The sequence below is a fragment of the Kwoniella dejecticola genome, chromosome 10 (genome assembly GCF_000512565.2).
Source record: "Kwoniella dejecticola CBS 10117 chromosome 10, complete sequence".
Classification (NCBI taxonomy): Eukaryota; Fungi; Basidiomycota; class Tremellomycetes; order Tremellales; family Cryptococcaceae; genus Kwoniella; species Kwoniella dejecticola.
The window spans coordinates 387,221-406,068 of record NC_089310.1 but is presented as its reverse complement, the minus strand read 5'-3'; the positions used below and the strand labels follow the sequence as shown (position 1 = coordinate 406,068).

General features: G+C 47.7%; 7 protein-coding genes across 7 annotated transcripts; 2 read left to right on the top strand and 5 right to left on the bottom strand.

Annotated features, from left to right (window-relative positions):
* Positions 1 to 177: 177 nt before the first annotated feature.
* On the bottom strand, positions 178 to 1,542 carry I303_107689 (uncharacterized protein; the record flags this gene model as incomplete). The annotated part of the gene is made up of 1 exon (XM_018410962.1): positions 178 to 1,542. One exon carries the CDS (start codon positions 1,540 to 1,542, stop codon positions 178 to 180), a length of 1,365 nt encoding a protein of 454 aa, XP_018259630.1.
* Positions 1,543 to 2,324: 782 nt separating this feature from the next.
* I303_107688 (uncharacterized protein) lies at positions 2,325 to 2,813 on the bottom strand (the record flags this gene model as incomplete). Its single annotated transcript, XM_018410961.1, has 1 exon — positions 2,325 to 2,813. The coding sequence occupies one exon, from the start codon at positions 2,811 to 2,813 to the stop codon at positions 2,325 to 2,327; it is 489 nt and encodes a 162-aa protein (XP_018259629.1).
* An 864-nt stretch (positions 2,814 to 3,677) lies between these two features.
* On the bottom strand, positions 3,678 to 5,227 carry I303_107687 (uncharacterized protein; the record flags this gene model as incomplete). Its single annotated transcript, XM_018410960.1, has 6 exons — positions 3,678 to 3,815; positions 3,904 to 4,249; positions 4,349 to 4,402; positions 4,475 to 4,562; positions 4,634 to 4,786; positions 4,954 to 5,227. 6 exons carry the CDS (start codon positions 5,225 to 5,227, stop codon positions 3,678 to 3,680), a joined length of 1,053 nt encoding a protein of 350 aa, XP_018259628.1.
* Positions 5,228 to 5,669: 442 nt separating this feature from the next.
* Positions 5,670 to 6,538, bottom strand: I303_107686 (uncharacterized protein; the record flags this gene model as incomplete). Its single annotated transcript, XM_018410959.1, has 5 exons — positions 5,670 to 5,697; positions 5,791 to 5,902; positions 5,973 to 6,044; positions 6,129 to 6,256; positions 6,378 to 6,538. The coding sequence occupies 5 exons, from the start codon at positions 6,536 to 6,538 to the stop codon at positions 5,670 to 5,672; spliced, it is 501 nt and encodes a 166-aa protein (XP_018259627.1).
* Positions 6,539 to 6,920: 382 nt separating this feature from the next.
* I303_107685 (uncharacterized protein) lies at positions 6,921 to 9,029 on the top strand (the record flags this gene model as incomplete). Its single annotated transcript, XM_018410958.1, has 2 exons — positions 6,921 to 7,357; positions 7,451 to 9,029. The coding sequence occupies 2 exons, from the start codon at positions 6,921 to 6,923 to the stop codon at positions 9,027 to 9,029; spliced, it is 2,016 nt and encodes a 671-aa protein (XP_018259626.1).
* A 4,385-nt stretch (positions 9,030 to 13,414) lies between these two features.
* Positions 13,415 to 15,209, top strand: I303_107684 (uncharacterized protein; the record flags this gene model as incomplete). Its single annotated transcript, XM_018410957.1, has 2 exons — positions 13,415 to 13,506; positions 13,577 to 15,209. 2 exons carry the CDS (start codon positions 13,415 to 13,417, stop codon positions 15,207 to 15,209), a joined length of 1,725 nt encoding a protein of 574 aa, XP_018259625.1.
* A 1,597-nt stretch (positions 15,210 to 16,806) lies between these two features.
* I303_107683 (uncharacterized protein) lies at positions 16,807 to 18,806 on the bottom strand (the record flags this gene model as incomplete). Its single annotated transcript, XM_065969638.1, has 9 exons — positions 16,807 to 17,046; positions 17,251 to 17,425; positions 17,549 to 17,697; positions 17,800 to 17,830; positions 17,920 to 18,044; positions 18,201 to 18,259; positions 18,341 to 18,442; positions 18,526 to 18,570; positions 18,665 to 18,806. The coding sequence occupies 9 exons, from the start codon at positions 18,804 to 18,806 to the stop codon at positions 16,807 to 16,809; spliced, it is 1,068 nt and encodes a 355-aa protein (XP_065825710.1).
* Between the last annotated feature and the right edge of the window lie 42 nt (positions 18,807 to 18,848).

Sequence of the window (18,848 nt, the reverse complement as noted above, 5' to 3'; positions counted from 1 at the left end):
CATGTGGACCAGAGACATCGGAATTATGGCAGGGCAGCAAACGCATGAAGAGATAATGACACCCAATCGATGACGTGTAAAAGCGTGTTGGCGAGGAGGAACCGGAGAACAATGACGGGAGGTAACAAATCAACGAGTGTCAAGCCTGTGTGAAACAATGTAATGGTGGATCACCGATCATTCGATAATTCTCTCATCTTCAGATGTCTCTTGTCTCACCCTTTCTCCTTGTCTTGGTCTATCGTAGTTGGTGAACTTCGAGTCTTTGGCATCCCAAGCATCGGATGAAGCTCGGCTTGATCGGGATGCCTCATTCATCCTATTCTTGTTTCGATATAATCGGAGAAGCCGACCTTTTCCCGAAGTGCTCTCGCCCAAGAATTGGATCGTCCTCAACGCTTCTTCGTTTTTCGCCTGCTCACCTCGCACTTCGGCGGCGAGGCTCATAGCCAGTCCTCGTGTGTAGTCTAGCTCATCTTCCGTGGCATTCAAAATATCGTTGAGCCGATCGATCTTCGCTTGAGATTTCCTTTCTGAAAGCTGTTTGTCGCGTTTGGCTTGGGTGAGCCTCTCTGATGCCTCGCCGTACTTTTTCTCGAACCCCTTAGCTCTCTCCAGTTCGTCTGTCTGCTCGGAGAGCAGGGTAGCTTGTGATTGGATGATGCTTTCATACTTGGCCTTTTCTTTTTCCCATTCAGATGCTGGCTCGTCGAGTTGGGTGTTGAAAACGCCACTTGCTTGGTCGAGATCGGCATGAGCTTCAGGATCCACACTTCTGTTCACCTGGTATGGGCTGACCTGGGTAAGGTTGATGTCGGGGTATAATCGGTTGTCCATGACTTCTCGCTTATGAACGGTTCCTTGCTGCGACGCGTGATCCGTGGCAGTTCCATGAAAGTACCTTTCACCTGGATGGGAGCCGTGAGCGGAAGCGGGCCAATCATTTCGCTCCGGTGGTGGTCCCGGTTGATCAAAAGGGAAAGTTGGCAAGCCCGGGGATCCCGAGCTTTGGTCTGTATCCATATGTGTAAGATCGAAGCCTTCTTGAGCGCTTACTGGACCATGTCCCCAGCCCTTCTCATAGCCTTGTGGATCCAAGTCCAAGTGAGAAATGGCTTCTTGCAACGCTGCTTGATCATCGTGGTCAGTGCTGCCCGCTGGGTCCAAGGTAATTGTTGCAAGCCCAGGATCGAAATCTACGGGTCGGATGTAATGATAGTCGTCCGGTTCGACTTTGGTTCCCGCTACCGTATCGTTCGCAAACGTGATAGATTGTTCCGAAGACTTTGATGCGGAGTGTGAAGTAGGGGGTGTGAATGGGGCATTTGAGCCTACTGGGAAGGCGAATCCATAGCCTAAGTTGGGATACTTGGCGTTGTTCAAGGTGTAAGGAGTACCCCAGTACGTCTCCTGCTCTCGGAATGGCAAACCGAGCTTAGTGGCCATCTCGGCTGATAGCGTATGGCCTGGAAGCAGCTGAGCGTTGTTATCTTCATGCATGGTCATCAAGGTGGGAGTATTGGTTGCTTCAGTGGGCGACATCTTGTTCGAGAGGTAAAATGGTCACGGAGCTGTGGTTGCGTGTGCGTGTCAGAGTGCGAGGCAGAGGGTGGCGAATTGTGATGTGGGACAGAAGTGGAGCAAGGGGAGTTGGTGGTGACGCCGTTCGGGGAGTACCTATATGTACCTGCTGACAGGGCGATCCTGGTGTCTTTTACCAGTCTTCTCAGTGTCATCAAAGGAGGCAGCGACAAAGGTCGCGTGCTGACAAAACGTGTATGAACGGCTTAGGGCACAGCATTGTCAGTGACAAAAGATTTGAGAAGCGGTGTGAATCATCATGATATCATGAAGAACGTTCATTGTGGCAGAGCGTTTCTGTCGTTGGATTGCACCTTGCGGAGACCTCAGGATACATCAGTGGACTTAGATGCCGCATCGATACGTTGCGTCTGTCGACGTCATGCGAAGGATCCGCTTCATACGACTGTGACAGATTGACATACTGAAGTAACAATGGAGGTACAGCGGTCGCCACAGTAAAGAAAGAGGTGATAGAAGTACGCCGTCATCGTGAAAGCGTCAGCCAAAAATGCCTTCTTCTGAACATGTGAAGTGTTGTAAACAAGATCTAGCGCATTCTCTCTTCATCAGTCTCAAGAAGCAAGAAATACGAGTATGAGCGGAACTACAGAACGTACGCGGGCGAAAAAAACTGGGCAACGTGATTTGTGGTGAGTGCGAAAATATGTACGAAGCTTTATCAACAGCACAAGTTGGCAAAGATCGCCACACTGGTGCTCCTTTCCTATGCAACTCGCACATCAAGCATGATCCTCTGTCAATGTCGAGTTGAGGGGAGCTGTTTTGATCCGGGTCAAAACCTCTCGAAATCGTCCACCGAGCTCCTCCCACGATCCGCTAACCTCAGTCCCATTTTCATGGGTGTTGAAGCTGTCCAAGAGGAACTTGACATCTCGTCGATTATCAATCTGCAAAAACGATTGACAGAGCTTGGTCAACTCGGTGTGCTTTGCCTTGGTGTAGGCTTCCCATTCTGCCTCGCTATTAGGCTGAAGATCGAAATCAGCGCTGTGTGCCATGGAGCCCAAGGTGGATGGAGCAGCCGAAGTGCCGGCACGCAGCTGAGAACGGGGAGCTGTCGCTACATCCACCGAATTATCGTGTCGATTGTATCCGAGAATCGGCGCTGGGTCGTGTCTGACGTGTATTCGTCCGGGGTGGTTGTATTTTGGTGGCTGCCCCTGGAGCTGCCCGTCGGACGATTCTTCATATCCGCCATCGGAACTCATTGCGACGGAGACAAACCTAAATGATAGTGAATCAGTGAAACGTGAATAAATTAAAGCAAGAACACGGATATTCTGAAAGCAGGATTGCGCGCACGGATTTGTAAATGTACAAAACCAAATAGGATTTATCCAAGCCGCACAACATTTATATACCCGAGACACTGAATAATTGAGTCGAGAGGATCAAATCGCGTTCATCGCCTTCTTAGAGCGATGAAAGGAGGACTCGTAAGAAAGGATGTCGGATGTTGATCTCCTTTGTGTGACGCGCGGTTGACCATGCTCGCACCCCACCTCGCTAAGCTGCTACTAGCGAAAGCAGATCTGCGTCATTGCAGAGAATCACACTCTCATCACAATGGTTAACACCTCATGCCTGAACCGAAGAAGAGCAAAATGACGGTGCGTGACAGACTTATGACGCTCTCTAGTATCAAAGGACACAGCAACCCCGGGCGAAGTTGGAAGCTTGACTTACTCGTTGACCGGCAGGCGCCACTATCTTCGAAATGCGGCCCTGCGAAAGGAGAGGGTCTCACAGGACAACGAGTAGCAAGTCTTCCATACAAAAGTCCAATACGGAGTCACAATACTGTATCCTTCTATAGAGGTGTGAACGTCAGAAGATACCAATCGACCAGGAAATGAAGACCTTCAGAGACGGAGACTCATTAGCTCATGCATGATCTACGTGGGTGTGAGCACGGTCATACGAGGTCCCTTTCACCAATGCGCGATGTCATTACATGCAAGTCATCGACCCATTCATCTGAGCCAGCGAGGATTCATGTGCCATATGTGAGGGATCTGAGAGTGTCGAGACACTCGATTCTCATGAGATAGTTTGAAGAACGGCATTAGAACTCATCGAGCGCCAATGGCACCTGCGCCACCGCCTCCTCCGCCGAATAACGAACCCATCAGATTCTGTAGAAGGTCATTCCCGCCTGCACCTCTTGGTGGTGGGATATGGAAGACCTCCGTCGAGATCTGCATGAGGACCTGTATCACCAGCATCAATACCATGTCAGCTGATCTTGTCTCTCCTTTTCAGGTTATCGGCATGGCACAGCTGTTGCGGTGGACTTACCTCCTGAACTTCCCTTTGAGCTAAGACCCCACTTGCCCCGCTATTCCTACTATACCTCCTACAGAGCCCTTCCCATTCCTTTGGGACCCCTCCGTCCATCCCTCGAGCCGTGACCCCGCTCACTCCAGGTGCGGGCGCACGTTGTACAGTGATCAGCGCCAACTGAAGGAAATTCAGCGTCGGCGAGGTAGTCAGGTGGATCTCGGTGAGTGAAAAGGAGGTCTGAGATGGGATGGTGGAGATGAAGTTCTGGTGGTATGGCGAAGTGGTGGCTGAGAGTAAAGAGAGGAATTGCGTGAGGAATGTGAGTGCTGGTTGAATCGATGGAGGTGATTGAGCGAGGAATCTGCGTAACGTCCAAATCCACTTTAGCGCCGGCATGAAATGTGTGCTTTACATTGATATATCCAGAATGACATGGACTGAGTGACTGCAGGGAACTCACGGTAATGTCCCTCGAACAGCATAAGGTCCAGGATCAAGTTTACCTTTCTCCGACCTATATCCAGCCTTCATCAGCTTTGTGCCTACTCGGACATACGGGCTTGAGGAAGTCCAAGAGCTGACTCACCACTCAAACATCATTTGTGCTAATGTCAGCGCAGCATCGCGTTTGCCAGATGCCAGGAGATGTTGTTCAGCAAGAGGGAAGGCTCGGTCTGCTCGATTGTCATTGAATCATCAATCAGCTGGATGGCCACGCTGGTTTGGGTGCAATGTATAGACATACCTTTGTAATACAATTCTCCTATATACTGATGTAGATTGGGATCGCCAGTAGGACATGTGCCGAACTGTTGAGACCACTTTATGGCTGCGTCTGCAAGCTTCTTCCTCCATGGTCCGGCGGTAGGTGTCAAGGCGAGAAGCTGGGTGATGGATGCTGAGTGGAATATAACGAAAGTCAGCTTGAGATCCTCAAAGATCCATCTCGATACCAAGTTCCCCTCGAGGGGAACACGCATTGCACCAACCTGTCATTGATGATTGAGCTGACTCATTGGTCTGAAGGAAAAAGCGCAACCTGCTCTGCTGATACATCAGACTCACCTCTGGATTTCTCGTCGACACCAATTTCTCCTTCCTGCATGACCTGTACCATCCTAACACCCAGCTCAACACCCGAAGATCCCTCGTTGATCTTCAGCAGCTCTTTGCTAGTAGCGAACAGAATTTCTACGGCCAAGGCATGATGTCCTGAATGCACTAGTCTGGCTGTTGTAGTCAGGCATTTCTGATGAGCTGAATATGCGTTTGGCAATAAAGCCAGGATTGGTGGGAGGAGGGAATCCAGTGTAGGCGTTTTGATCGGTCTGGGGGGCATGATGGTTAATGTATCTCTTCCGTCCTGCAAATGAGCTGCTGAAGACCTTTGGAACGAGTGATGAGTTGGCTCGAATAAAGAAGACCCCACGATGATGGAGCAACAAAGCCAAAGGCAACGCACGAAGCGAAGAGGATGACAACAACTCATGACGCGGCACTTCGACCGCGTGGCATCTGCTTCCTACAATCCTAAATGCAACAGGTACAGGTAGTTGTGATTCCAATGCGCCGCTTCACCAGCGCGTGGTATATACTTTGGAGGAGCCAGGGAGGAATCTGAAAGCATAAGATGGCATACCATGAATATGGGAACAAGCGTCTATAAGCAACCTATATTGAATCAGAGCGAATGAAAATCTATATTGAAACCCCTTCCAATGCGCTCCTCGCCTCCCATCACATGATATGTAATATTTTTCCTAGTACCCCACTGCAGCAATCTATACAGTCTCAAGACCCTCGTATTCCCTATTTGGAATAAGAGGTCAGCATTCATGATATTACGGTTTATACATAGGTGCAAAGGCTCAGAGAGCGTTCCAGGCTTCGCACACTACTCACGATTCAACTCCTGGTTCAAGTAATCCTGCATGAGCGCCAATCACACAGCCTGAACTTCCTACGAGCCAGAAGAAAGTTGAGATAGGAGCAGCAATCCAGAGGAGGGGGATACCTGTGTAAGCGGAAAACCGACAGTCATCAGCTTCTTCTCTATCATCGAACCAGGAGGCTAGCTGACTTACCAATGACGAAGAGGCCGACGTAGAGGTTTTGAGGTGTGATCACTTTACCGTTGAATTCGATGGGCTCAGGTACTGTGTCGGCGACACGTCAGCTGCAGAGACCCGTGACACGTCTACGGTAGAATGGGATGGCCGTGACAAGGTGATAGGACATACCGAATCTGTTGATTGAGAGGAAACCACCGATTAGGAAACCCAACGCGACCAACAAGAGCGGGTTGGAGATCAGGCTGTACACCGCCAGAAGAGCTACGACGATGGCGTAGTTGGCTGAGAAGTATCGTCTAAAGCATAACGGTTTGACACGTATCGTCAGCTTGATGACCTATCTACTACGTGAAGGCTCTGACATTGAATGATGTTCAGGCCTGCTTATGATCAAGCAGGCCAAGGTAAGGCACTCACACATTGTAGCTTGCCCGTTTGAGGTATTCTTGCATATCCTTCGGTCTGGATACGCGTTGATAGTCGAAGAATTCTCCTGGGTGTCTCAATGAGGACAGACGGGTGTCTTTGAGGGAACGAGCATATTCTGAGATGTTGTTGACGTGACCGAGAACTTCCATGGTGGCTACTGGTGATGAATGAGGTTATCAAGTTTTTGCAAGATTACTGTGGGCAGATGTATAGTTATATGTGTTGAGCTTGTATATGTATAAAAATGTAAATTCAATTCATTGATGTGGTGACTGGCGACTATGGGATTTTCTCAGACACGACACAGTCGTTGTTGATCCGGTAACGTAAAACGCACAACCAGAGTTTACACAGCCTACACGTTAAGCGGAGTGCTCCGCTCGTTTAGACAATTTATCCGAAAGCAATCGAGAACAAAGTCTGCAACGAAGTACGAGAGCATCATCAATGAGCCGATGAGCATGATATTATGGGATGAGATGGGGTTATCTAGAAAGTAGCCCGTTCAATTGAAGATTGGCCGAGCTACAAATGTCAACAGCCCACGACATTCAAGATCAGATAGATGATTTACTGCAATCCGTCAACAAGTTCATTGCCGAAGAACTTGATCTCGCGATCTACAAGGCTCCGATCGCAGATTATCATCATCAGAATGCGTACCAACAACAAACGATAATCGGCTTACAGAAGTTCTTATCGGCCGTTGAAACTGAAAGAGATCTCATTCGATCCTTGTCGGAAAGCAAGGTACCGCCTAAGGAAGTCTCCAGTAATATACCGTATCTCACTGCGGTATGGGATCAAGTCCAGTATGCACGATGGCCTATAATGGGGATATGTCAGATGATCCCGAATGGCAAGGGCAACGGGATCACCGGTGGTAGTGGCAATTATAGGGATAGGAGGAATCAGATCAAAGTGGATCTAGTTGAGAATGGGGGATCGACTTGGGTCAAAGTCAATACGTGAGTACGACTCTGCCAGGCCAAACGCTCGTGTGCTAGTGAAGCTTGATATCGGATTCTGACACGCCAATGGTGGTTGGTGCAATGTGGCAGGATTAAAGAGTCTCGTCTTATGGCTGAATTTCGGGAACAAGATTCATACGTAAATTCAGATTACGATTCCGGATCCGATTTCGACGACATAGCTTCTGACCCGGATGCCGATGGCGAAGTTGAGGAAAAGGGTTCTTCGTCTTCCGGTCGGAACTCTTCCTCATCCAAACCATCAAGCATAATCTCTAAAGGAGCTGGCACATCAAGAACCCACATATCCGGATTGACAAACTCAGCGATCGAACAAGCCAGAGCGTTGGTAGAAGCCGCCAAAGCGTATCCACGGTTATCAGGCTTCCCCCAGCCTAAAGTGCGATACGTCTTGACTCGGCTAGCAGAGGATCCAGAGGGAGGATATCCTGATCCTCGAATAGCCGAGACATTCCAGATGATCCGGAATATGGGGGTCGAGCTGGTCTTCGCCTCAGATCAAAGGACCATTCCGAAAAGACCATCAAAATTGGAGATGGAATCTGTCAGGAGTTTACGACCTACCAAGAAGATCTTATTGGATTTGTCGGTGGTAGTTGCCTTATGCTGCGAGAGCACTCATCTAGAATTACCTACCTCGAAAGAAGAGCTGGAAGCGCGGTTCCGGATGCTCCAGTATAACTCGGAGAGCGGTCAGGTGGAGTTGGCGGAACATGTACCGGTCACGAAGGATCTGAGGGATCAATTGGAATTGGAGATGAGACATCCGCTCATTCAGGAATTGATCGATCGGTTGGCCTGTCTCACCGAAAAGCAAGTTCAAGGGGAGGGGGAGGGGGAAGACGGGGTGGAATTTTGGGTAACACATGAAGTGAAGAGTAGGTTACCTGCTATAGTCGATATCATTGGTGGCGAAAGCGAGAAGCGTCGAGCAAGGATCATGTTCAACCCCGTCGACGGCGAGGGGAAAGGCGGAGAAGAGGGGGATTTCTGGGAGGGCAGCAGATGGAAAGATAACATCATACCCGTCCTGAAAAATCTCAAAGTCAACGTGCTACCGCCAGAAGTGGACGGCACAAGTCACGTGAATACAGATGCCAGTACAAACAACACCTCTGAAGATGGGTTCCATAAAGGATTCGTGGGGATAGTACAGAAGATGTTGGACATAGTAGACATCCAATCGAGTCTTCCTCCACTCACGGCAGAGGAGAAAATACAGAAGAAAAAGAAATTCGGAAGGGGCAAAAGAAGGTCGAGGAATAAGAATCCGAATAGTCATCTGGGCATAACCCTCGAATCTAAATTACCGTCCTCGCATACCCTCCGGACGTTCTTAGTGGGCTTCGAGAAGGGGTGGACGATTTTGACTAATAATCGAGGGGCGGTGGGTAAGGTTTTGAGGGAGATGAGACTTGATGAGGGGCTTGGTATGGGCGGTGGAGATCCCGGCGAAGGGGCAGACGATCAGGACTATTTGCGAATATGGGTAGTGAATCCCTCGAGTCTTAGTGAATGGCGACGGAAGGAAGTAGAAGAGAAAAATCAGAAACTCCTAGCTTCTCTAAATGATCCGAAGGTCGGCGCTCATGAAAATGAGGGTCGGCTGAAAGAGGGATTTAGTGTTGAAAGGCTATCCCTAGATTGACGATTTGGGTGAAGTCAATGATTGATCATATATACCATGCACATGTAGATACCCTTGTAACACTGTCAAGACTTGTAATAGCGGAAGGGACACAAGCGTGCCCGCTTCACTGAAGTGTGGACTACATGTGCATGTAGTCACCGGATGCAATGCCATTTAGACTCGTGTCGACCTGCTCGCAATGCCTTATCTACCGCTTCGAAGCGTCACGACGTTATATGGAGATACGGCTGAGAACCCCATTACTGTAGTCGCTGATTTTGGCGATAACTAATCGTTCCTCTCTCATCATTTCACGAGCTTATCACGGCTCACTTACCGCTTATCACTTATCTTGCTGGTGGATTTGCATCCGGACGGACAACTCGCATCACCACTGCTGAGGCCCAGAATAGGTCAACACCGTGAGTGTCCCTTTTCATGATGCTTACGGCGATCATCAAATATTCCATACTGGATTTCCGTAAAATCAGGAAGAAGAAAAGGAAGTCACCACTTCGGTGATGGTATTTAGGGCAAGGACTGCCGATCTTGATCCCACATGTCACGCCATTACGGCAGAGGCTGTATCTGACCAGCTAACTGGAATACAGCGATGCGGAAAGGATCAGATGAGGATCAGGGTCTATATTTAGAGGTTTCTTATCATGCGATGCGTTGCGTTGCCTTGCCCTGCGTTGCTTGGTCTTATCTTTCGTTCACGATAACAGGGAAGCAAGCATCAGTATCTGTATCGTTATGAGGGTAACTTGAACACAGCGTCGGTCAAGGTGAAGTCATGACCGATGACGAATAGCCACTTCGGTTCCACGAGCGAAGACATTGATTCAACAGCGACCAAGATCAAGCGCCTTCGTCGGCCTTTTCGTCCCCATCAGACCGGACGCACGAATCAGAGATTGGTACGAGATCGCGCATGATAAGACGAACAACGACAGGGACAAAATCCAATCCTTAGATTATCTATAGTTGTTCGATTTCGGAAAGACCGCAATCAGTCTAACCAGAAACGACGATCTTGGTGCCAAGTCAGATCAGGTAAATGAATAATTAAGGGTTCTTCTTATACGTTCTATTCTGCATCTCCGAAATACGCTAGGTGATTAATCAGGTCGAGACCTTCTTATCCGAGTAAGTTAGTGTTACTTGTACTAACAGCAGATTCCCACTCCATTTTTAGCTTTGTCGATTCCTGTCCGCATGTGAGACATCGGTTTTTTCCTTTCTTCCTAGCTTAGCTCGGTTCAGCTATTGGCACCCTACTTGACTAGACTAGTTGGACATTAGGTTATCGGAATGTCTCGTAAGATCCTAGAACACTACTGAGCTTGATTGATTGATCTCTCAATTTCAGCTGAGAACTTGGGATTGGAATACTGGGAAAAGAGATGCATTTCACCCGTAGTATGAGTCACAATGGACTGCCTGGCTGGGATTATTCACTCTGCGTTGTTCTCACGCCGATCCTTATCATTCCCATACTGCGGAATCAGATGAGGCCATACTCTTTGACTTGGCATGATGAATCTTACCGCTCAGACATCCTTTGATTGCTCTTAAACTTCAAGCTTTGACCTTTGTCGTTGCCGATGAAGCACAGCCTATGATTGATGCGCACAGACTCAGGTGAATACGATGTAATCAATCTCGCACGGTGCCATTCCCCCTGATCTGCAGACATCCCTGAATCTTTTATCTGTATGCGTATACATGCCTTTGACGAGATCGGTCTCAGCGCTCGGAACAACTAATCGTCTCCGCCGAATGCCAGCACACAATGCAAAGGAGGTCATCTCGGTTCCATCCCCACTCCACAGATACAAAAGACATGTTTCGCGTCAAATCGAAATCAACCCATCAAAATCAATCAATCAATCAATCGGTAAACTTTGGCTCTTAGCGATCAAAGGCATGTTTGACGGGGGAGTGGACGATTGACGAAGGGCGCTCCGAGAAACAGACCGACGAAAGAGAGAGACGTGATCGATGAATGTGGTCGATGCGCGATTCGCAACAATAACGAAATAACGGTAAAGACACGCATTCCATTCAAAATGTTTATCAAATCGCGTGGGATTTATGGTGGGAGAAGTAAGATGCATATGAGCCCCCACCACGACAACGTGGACAGAAGGGAAGCATCTTTTGGAGTATCTTAGGTGTGGCTGTTCGAGCGTCTTGCTTGCTCAGCCCAGGTCCCGAGTGCTTTGTGGAGTTCGAGATACAGCTGTAGCCGTATGCTTTGTTTACATGTTCTTTACACGTACAAGAATCCTATGTGAGATATTATGTACTCGTCTTGTACGGGAGATGGCGTGCGGGATGGGACAATTGGGATTCCACAATTACCTAAATCGGACTGAAGCGGTTCGGGAGCTTATACGATTAGCTTTTCCTTTTTATAGGTGAACTGATGGAACGTCATGTTCTTTCTCACTTGTTTACCCTGAGCCGTTATTCGCATCGGCAAAAAGGTCAGCAGCAAGTGTAAAACGTAAAAACCACGCGATCGAATCCGGTCCAGATCGACGATTTAGGTTTACGAGATTATTCCAACGCACGGTCGACCAGGGCGAGGAAAGCGAAAAAGGGGGAGGACGGCTCGGCGCTGCGGTAACTGTAACTCGTAACTGTGATAAGGTACTCTGATCAAAAGTGAACTAAAAAATAAATTAGTTCAACACGAGTACTCTTCTAAATGCGATAACATCATAATCACCTAATTTCCCGGGAAACGTGTTCTTGGTGCTGCAGACCCGTAAAAAAGCTTCGTACTACGGTAGTGGTAATGTTATGCCATGTCATGTAGCCAAAAATATTCCAATCACACTCACACTCATACTCACAAACGAGGACTTTCACAGACATCCTTATCGTCCATGATCAGATAGTGATCGACCTCACTTACATTCATTCATTCGCCCATTCTCTCGTTCATCGACTGACCTTACCATCTCGTTATCTGTCTTGCCTTGTCTTGCTCTCCTTTCCACGTTCGACAATCGACATATCTCGGATCCACGATCACTTCTTCTTGAGACACCAGACAAACACCATCAATTCCAACTCTTTGGTAACGGCTCCCGACGACATATCGTAATAGAAAGAGAAGAACAGAAATCCAGTTCACCATCAGGTTTCACATCCACACTCACACATCTTATTCAGATAACGTCGATCCGCTTGTCGCACCTTTTCACCTATTCAATCGCTTCCACCGAGAACACCTCTGGCGTTCCCACGAAGGAAGATAGATCGTTAGATTGGGATAAGTCACCTAGCAGACAAACAACCAAGCAAGCTTAAGATATAGACATAGACGTACTACCACAAAGATATCTAAACCGACACTTATCAACCACATATATAAATTAGACTCTCATCAGCTCATCAAGATTGATCGTAAACCTCACAGCTTCTTAGCTTTGATTCAATCATCTTTATTGTTGGACTTACTTTTTTCTCACGGACGATCCCTTCTTGGCTCCCTTTGATCTATCCGTTCACACTCATTCGCGGTATCGTCCTCCAAACTGAATCAGAAGGATAGATGGATAATTAGAACTAGGATGGGAATTTATCAACAAACATCAAGATCATAGGCCGTTCCGCAACGCTGAGTACCCCGCTGTACAGCTTGTTCGCATCAAGAAATTCATACATAGAAGAACTCGATACCTTGGAGTAGTTATAACTTTCACCCTTCCCGACAACTTTTTCGAGATTTGACACTTGTCCTCGTGTCAGTTGCAGTTATATTCCTTCCCGCATATGATCTCACTCGGTCTTCCCTTATCAACGTAATTTCTCCCCTATCAATTACGATTTCGACCAACGATATTTTTATCTTGCCGAACCAGTATCTCATACATACATACACTCATACATAGACATCTCCAACGAGGATACAACTATACCGTCACGTCATTCGAGAAACGAAACACCGTTTAATCGTCCCGTACGATCATACTAAAACTGGCCAGAATAACAACTAGACCTCCCTCACCTTCTTTTGATTGTCACCGATCAACAAAAAGCCAAGATCAAGACTAGCGTTTTAGCGATTCATCAACCCGTCAATCCCTCCTTCGAGTCTAGCTAGAGTCTAGATCTGCAACACGGTATTTCGGCTTTCGAATCAAGCACCACACGAAACCATCCGACCGAAATCCGCAGGGTTCACCATCAACCCTTATCGCGCCATCACCGTCGACTCAAGCAAACACAGACACACGCACACATAAGACAAAAGTCCTTGACCTTTCATTCGGCAGTCAGGTCAGAGCTTAAAGTATAAGTATCAAAGTCGCAAGAAAGATTTGAAAGAATAAAATCCATCACCCACTTGCACATTCATCCATTCAACCAATACGCATCAGCGAAACATGTTGCTCAAGTTGCTTCCTGAAGCCACCTTGGCGAACCCATCTCCATTGACCATCTTGTTTACACTACCATTGCCCACCCATCCCTACACGTAAGTACCTATGACTATCATGACTTTGGTATCATGGCGAGAAGTATTGACCTTTTCTTCTCCTCTGCAGATCGCGATCACTTCCTCTTCCACCATCTCTTCTCGCTCACCGAGCCCTATGTTTACAAGAGGACATAGATTGCGGTAATGTGCTTCTCGGAGAGAAGTCAAGCTGGATCTGCGGCATCATCGACGATGTGACCTTCTCTCTCCCTACGTCGTCGATCACCGTGAACTTCATTGATGGATCAACGACCTCCTTGCCCGTCTCCCTGTCCTGTGTGGCTCAGCTCCAGAGAGTCGTTGAGGAAGTCCAGCTCTCTTTCACTGCACCCTCAACGATACCGAGTTCTCCTAGATCAAGCACGTCAAGCATCGCTTCGACATCATCGGCCTCGTCATCTCATGCCAGCTCGTCCACCCCGCGACGAACACCTTCATCGCTGCTCCTCTCTTTGCTATCTCCCTTGCTGCCCAGTAGTTCGTCGTGCGCCCCATCACGTCCGTCGCTCGCAGCTCCACCTTGTGCTCCAGCAAGGGTACACCGACGCGCAGCCCGATCATTGCTCGTAGACACTTATAGACGATACGTCTTACCCTTGTTGAAGGAACAATTACCTTGTTCGTACTTCCCTTGGGCTATAACATCTGAAACTTCTAGACAGCTGGAAGATTTCGCCAAGGTCAGAGATGAGATCAACCGAATCATCGACAACTGCGGTATCAGTCGTGACGTGCTCAATCAACGAGTAGCTCTTCAGCGAACTCGATCGATCTCATCATCCTCGTTGGACTCGCTTTCAGCCGACGAATCCGATTCTGAATCTGCTCCTTCACCCGTCACGCCAGCCACGTCGATATTTTCGGCATCAGCATGTGTCACACCAAGCCGCCGACCCGCTCAAGCGGTGACACCGCAAAGCTTCTTGCTTTCCATCCCACCAGCACATGCTCTACCTACGCAATACCGAATGGCTTATGCCTCTCAACTTGCTCGACTTACTCAGATCGCTTCGCGAGTCCATCAAATCAAGAAGCTGAATGTGCGATACGAGCGTGAGGAAGGTAAAAGACGATGGTTGGAAGGTCTGGAAAGAGGCAGATTATCTGATAAATCCTTGAGGAAAGCTTTCTTGAACGCCGAATACCCCATGGGAAGTCGTGTGACTATCATCACTGCTGAAGTCACCAAGGCATCGAGATTGTGGCAATCAACCACTTGGGGTGATATCGAGCGAGAGGCCGAGGAAAGGTTGAACAATACTCATCCTGCTATGATGGACATCTCCGACAATGAGGAAACTCTTGAATCCGATGACGATGACGATGACGAGGAAGGTCCCATCACTCCCCCTAAATCCCGATGTAATTCGTCGAATGACCGACCGTTATTAAGCCTTTCGACGATCGTAGTGGATGCCTTACCTGCGCAAAGACCAATCTTGGAACGTAAATTGGCTTTGATCACCGAACGCACCATCTCTACGCCTGGTCTCATAGATACTTGGGAGACGGATGAAGAGGATGAAGACGTCATTCGAACGCCTGTATCGCTCTCACCACCTAACATAGCTAAGAAGTTGATCATCGAGCAATTCCCCTCGACACCTAGAAAAGTGTCTGTAGGTGTTGAAGATGAGCTTGACAGAGATGGAGTTGAAGAGTTGGAGGAGGTCAATGAACATTGGAGAATATACGCCTAAATCTATCTGATCATACTGATCATACCTTTGTGTATCGATTACTTTCGTTTATGGACATTTCTCTTTTCTTTTGGAAGCTTTGAAACACCTTGCATAGAGGACAATCTGTATACATATATATCTAGCACCGTTGTACATAATTTAACTGCATTAGGACAATTATCATCCATTTTATAAATATATATACTTATAACATCTCTTTTGGACTTTCTTTATGGATGGACTCTCACTCGTATTTCGTATTTCGTATTTCGTATTTCGTATTTAGATCTGCAATTTGCACATTTGACTGCTTTGCATAGGTATATAACATATAGGCATGAACGTGGACATGCGATCTTATTTGTAAATATTCAGTAGATATGAGTCCGTACGAGCTCAACATGGATATGTTATCACATCGGACCTCGTCACTTGGTTACCGGTATCTCTCGGACAGAGGAGGCGTCGTGTTCAAAATGAGCTTGAGCTTACGAGCTTATGGTCTCACAGCTTATCTTCTATCTCTATGATGGTGCATATGTATAGGACCATAAAACAAGTCAATCAGACAACACAATCAGAGCAGAGCTAACGCCAGGGCGAGAACGAGTTTGACTTGCACAGGTCCGAGGTCCCATTTGCAGACGTACAGACAGACAGGCAAGCAGACAGATAGGACGGCACATTCACGTAATATGGCGTCGATAAGCTCTGTAGGTCACTTTCAACTCTCACACACTTTGTTTATTCCTTATTCCTGTTCCTTGTCGAAAAGATGGATGAATCTACGTTTGGCCTGTTTCAGATTTCACAGTGCACAGTGCACAGTGCACAGTGGTCAATCTTAAAGAGAAGAGTCCTCCTAGCTCTGGGAGTAACGAAATACAGTCGCATTCGATACCACAGTTGACAAGCGAGATTGGACCTCATCACGATCACGATTATCATTAGAGTGAGCGAGCATTGCGGAAACGCGTCCCGCATAATGGTATCTGGAGTATGCAAGATATGTTCTATTTGATTAGATATATGTTGTTCTGCGCTACGATAATGCTTTCTGATGCTATGCTATGTTACGTTATCCTATCCTATGATATGTCGCTGTATGTTGTGAAACGTATGCTATAGATCTCGCCTGATAATTATCCCTTGTCTAGATTCCTTCCCCAGTGATGATGTTGATTATTGGTCAATCACGATAAAGCAGCCACGCAAGCTTCGAAAGTCAGAAAAATGACCATGTTTGTCTAGACCAACAAACAAACAAACAGACATCAGCAGACGCGACGATATCCAAAACAACAACAGAAGAGCACAGAGAAAACGAAGTACGACGCCTGTCATCCCTCGTGTCGACGTCTACGTCTTCATATGTCCGATCGGGAAAAGATAAACTTACCGGCACAGCCCTGTGAGATAATAACGGGAAGTTCAATTCGTCAGCTTCCCGATTATTTTTTGTGTTTGATCACGTGAATGAGGGGACGTCGATGGATGGGAAAGTATGAGAACAAACGGGAGTATCCCTTCTTATCGACCATTGAATCCGGCCGGAAGCGGAGCCAACCATGATTCTGATACGAGAGTGAGTTGAAATGTTGAGATACACCAATACTCACCTGATCAATGTAGGACCCAGTCCCGCAAACATCACTCTCCACCCTTCTTCCCGTACTGCCGTGCTAGCTACTTTCCATAATGTCGGCTTCGCGACCGCTACCGATGTTCGGGCTGTAGTGATAGTACTGGACCCAGTCAAGGGTGAGGTGGTTGTGCTCCCGTGGCTGGAAACAGATGACGATGACCAGGGAGCAGATTGTATTCGAGTTTTGAACACGTCGATCGGGAACGTTGCCTAATAATGAACATTACGCTAGCATTAGCTGGGAGACCAAGGCAATTTGCGAGCTGTCCACAGCAGGCGATCCTCCGATGAATGAAGAAGACATGCGCCACGTCAAAATGAGATATCCATGCAAGTATGGCTCATCCAACAGCAAGCCGGAATCGGCACTTCGAAGGTGAAAGATAATTTTGGTACTGGTGAAAAGGTACTCACAAGCCAAGCGGTCACTCCAGCAATCCCACCGGCAGTCATCAACTCTGCCCAGCTCAGCCCACTTGACAGCTCCATCTCGGCTTCGTCAATCAAGGTGTGTCCCTCGTGTTTACGGTGATTGTCGGGTAAAGGCGGTTTCTTCAGATGCTTGAAGAGGAGTAACATCGCCTCATACCTTGAGCATACCTTGAATCAGCTCTTCTCTACTATAATCATAAAGCCAACCTCAATTTGCCTTCACACTTCTCACAGTTCTCGATACACTGCTGGAAGGAGCTTAATGGAAAAGCTCGCTCACGTGAAGAAGTATGGTCCGTACGCCAAATCCCTCAGAGCCGTAGCTTGATACCCTCGGAACAGCCCTCGGAAACCATCAGTCTTGATTATGTGTTTCAGAACTCCGATCGTAGAGGTGTTCACATGAGGTGGAGCCGATTGCTCGCGTATCTGCGATGACATGTACAGGTTAACACATCGACCTTTGACGTTCAAACTGGATAAGTATCCGCAAAGAGACTGTGACAAATGAGAGGACGGGCTTCAACGTACTTTTATCAGCTCTATCGGAGAGGTCAACGTCCTGCATATCATTCGATCAGCCGCTTTGAACAGAATGCCCAAATCCAAATCCAACTGAAAATCATGTCAAGTTTCAGCGAGCGAACTCACGCAGCGACTACTCCGCTTCCTGCGCCCGCTAGGAATATCTGTCCCAGGCTAGGCTCATCGTTTGATTCGGGCGATAATTGCATTTTCATGAAAAAGGAGTATGAAGTGAAGACTACCCCATTTATCTGGTTGATTCGATCAGCTTCGATGTGCACTCGCGCTCAAGGTCAAGCCCAGACTCACAAATGCTATACCAGCCTATCAATCAGGAAGGAAGGAATGATCCTCAGTATGTTGAAACGAATGTATTCCATCGATAAAGTTGAGTAAGCCGAACATACCATAGGCGAAGTCACCCCTTTGAACAAGCCTCTCACTTTCTCCTCTTTCAATATCGAGCCTACACCCCGCCATCAATTTAGCTCAAGCCTCAGTATCAGGTATAACACCCATGAGGAGCTGAGGAATATCTCTGACTTACCCAAAGCGCTGAACGTTGATTTGTATTTTCCAGCATACTGAGGTGTCTGATATCGGACTTTCACCACATCGAAGGGTTGGCCCACTACAAGACCTGCGGCGCCTACAGCCGGAGAATCAATGACCACTCTTCTCCATGTCCATGGAGTCGACCTAGCGGATTCCGGCGATGACGGTGACACATACCGGCTATGACTCCAGCTGTGAAGTCCACTACCGGATGCGTTTCACCTAGATGGCATAATGCCATGGATTCAGCATTTTCTCCGCACCTCACACCTCATGACCATGTCAATGGATCGTTCCGGGCGCAGATGTAACTCACCATTACCGTTTCCATTCCCATTTCCGTTGCTCTTGCTTTTCCCTTTACCTTTCCCATTATCCGGCACATTCTCGCTTGAGCTATGATGATGATGCGGATGAGTTACGCTTCGAGAGGATTCGCCCAAACTGTCTCCGGTCATAGTATATTTATACGGTTCTCGTTCGCTCGGGACGTTCTGTGT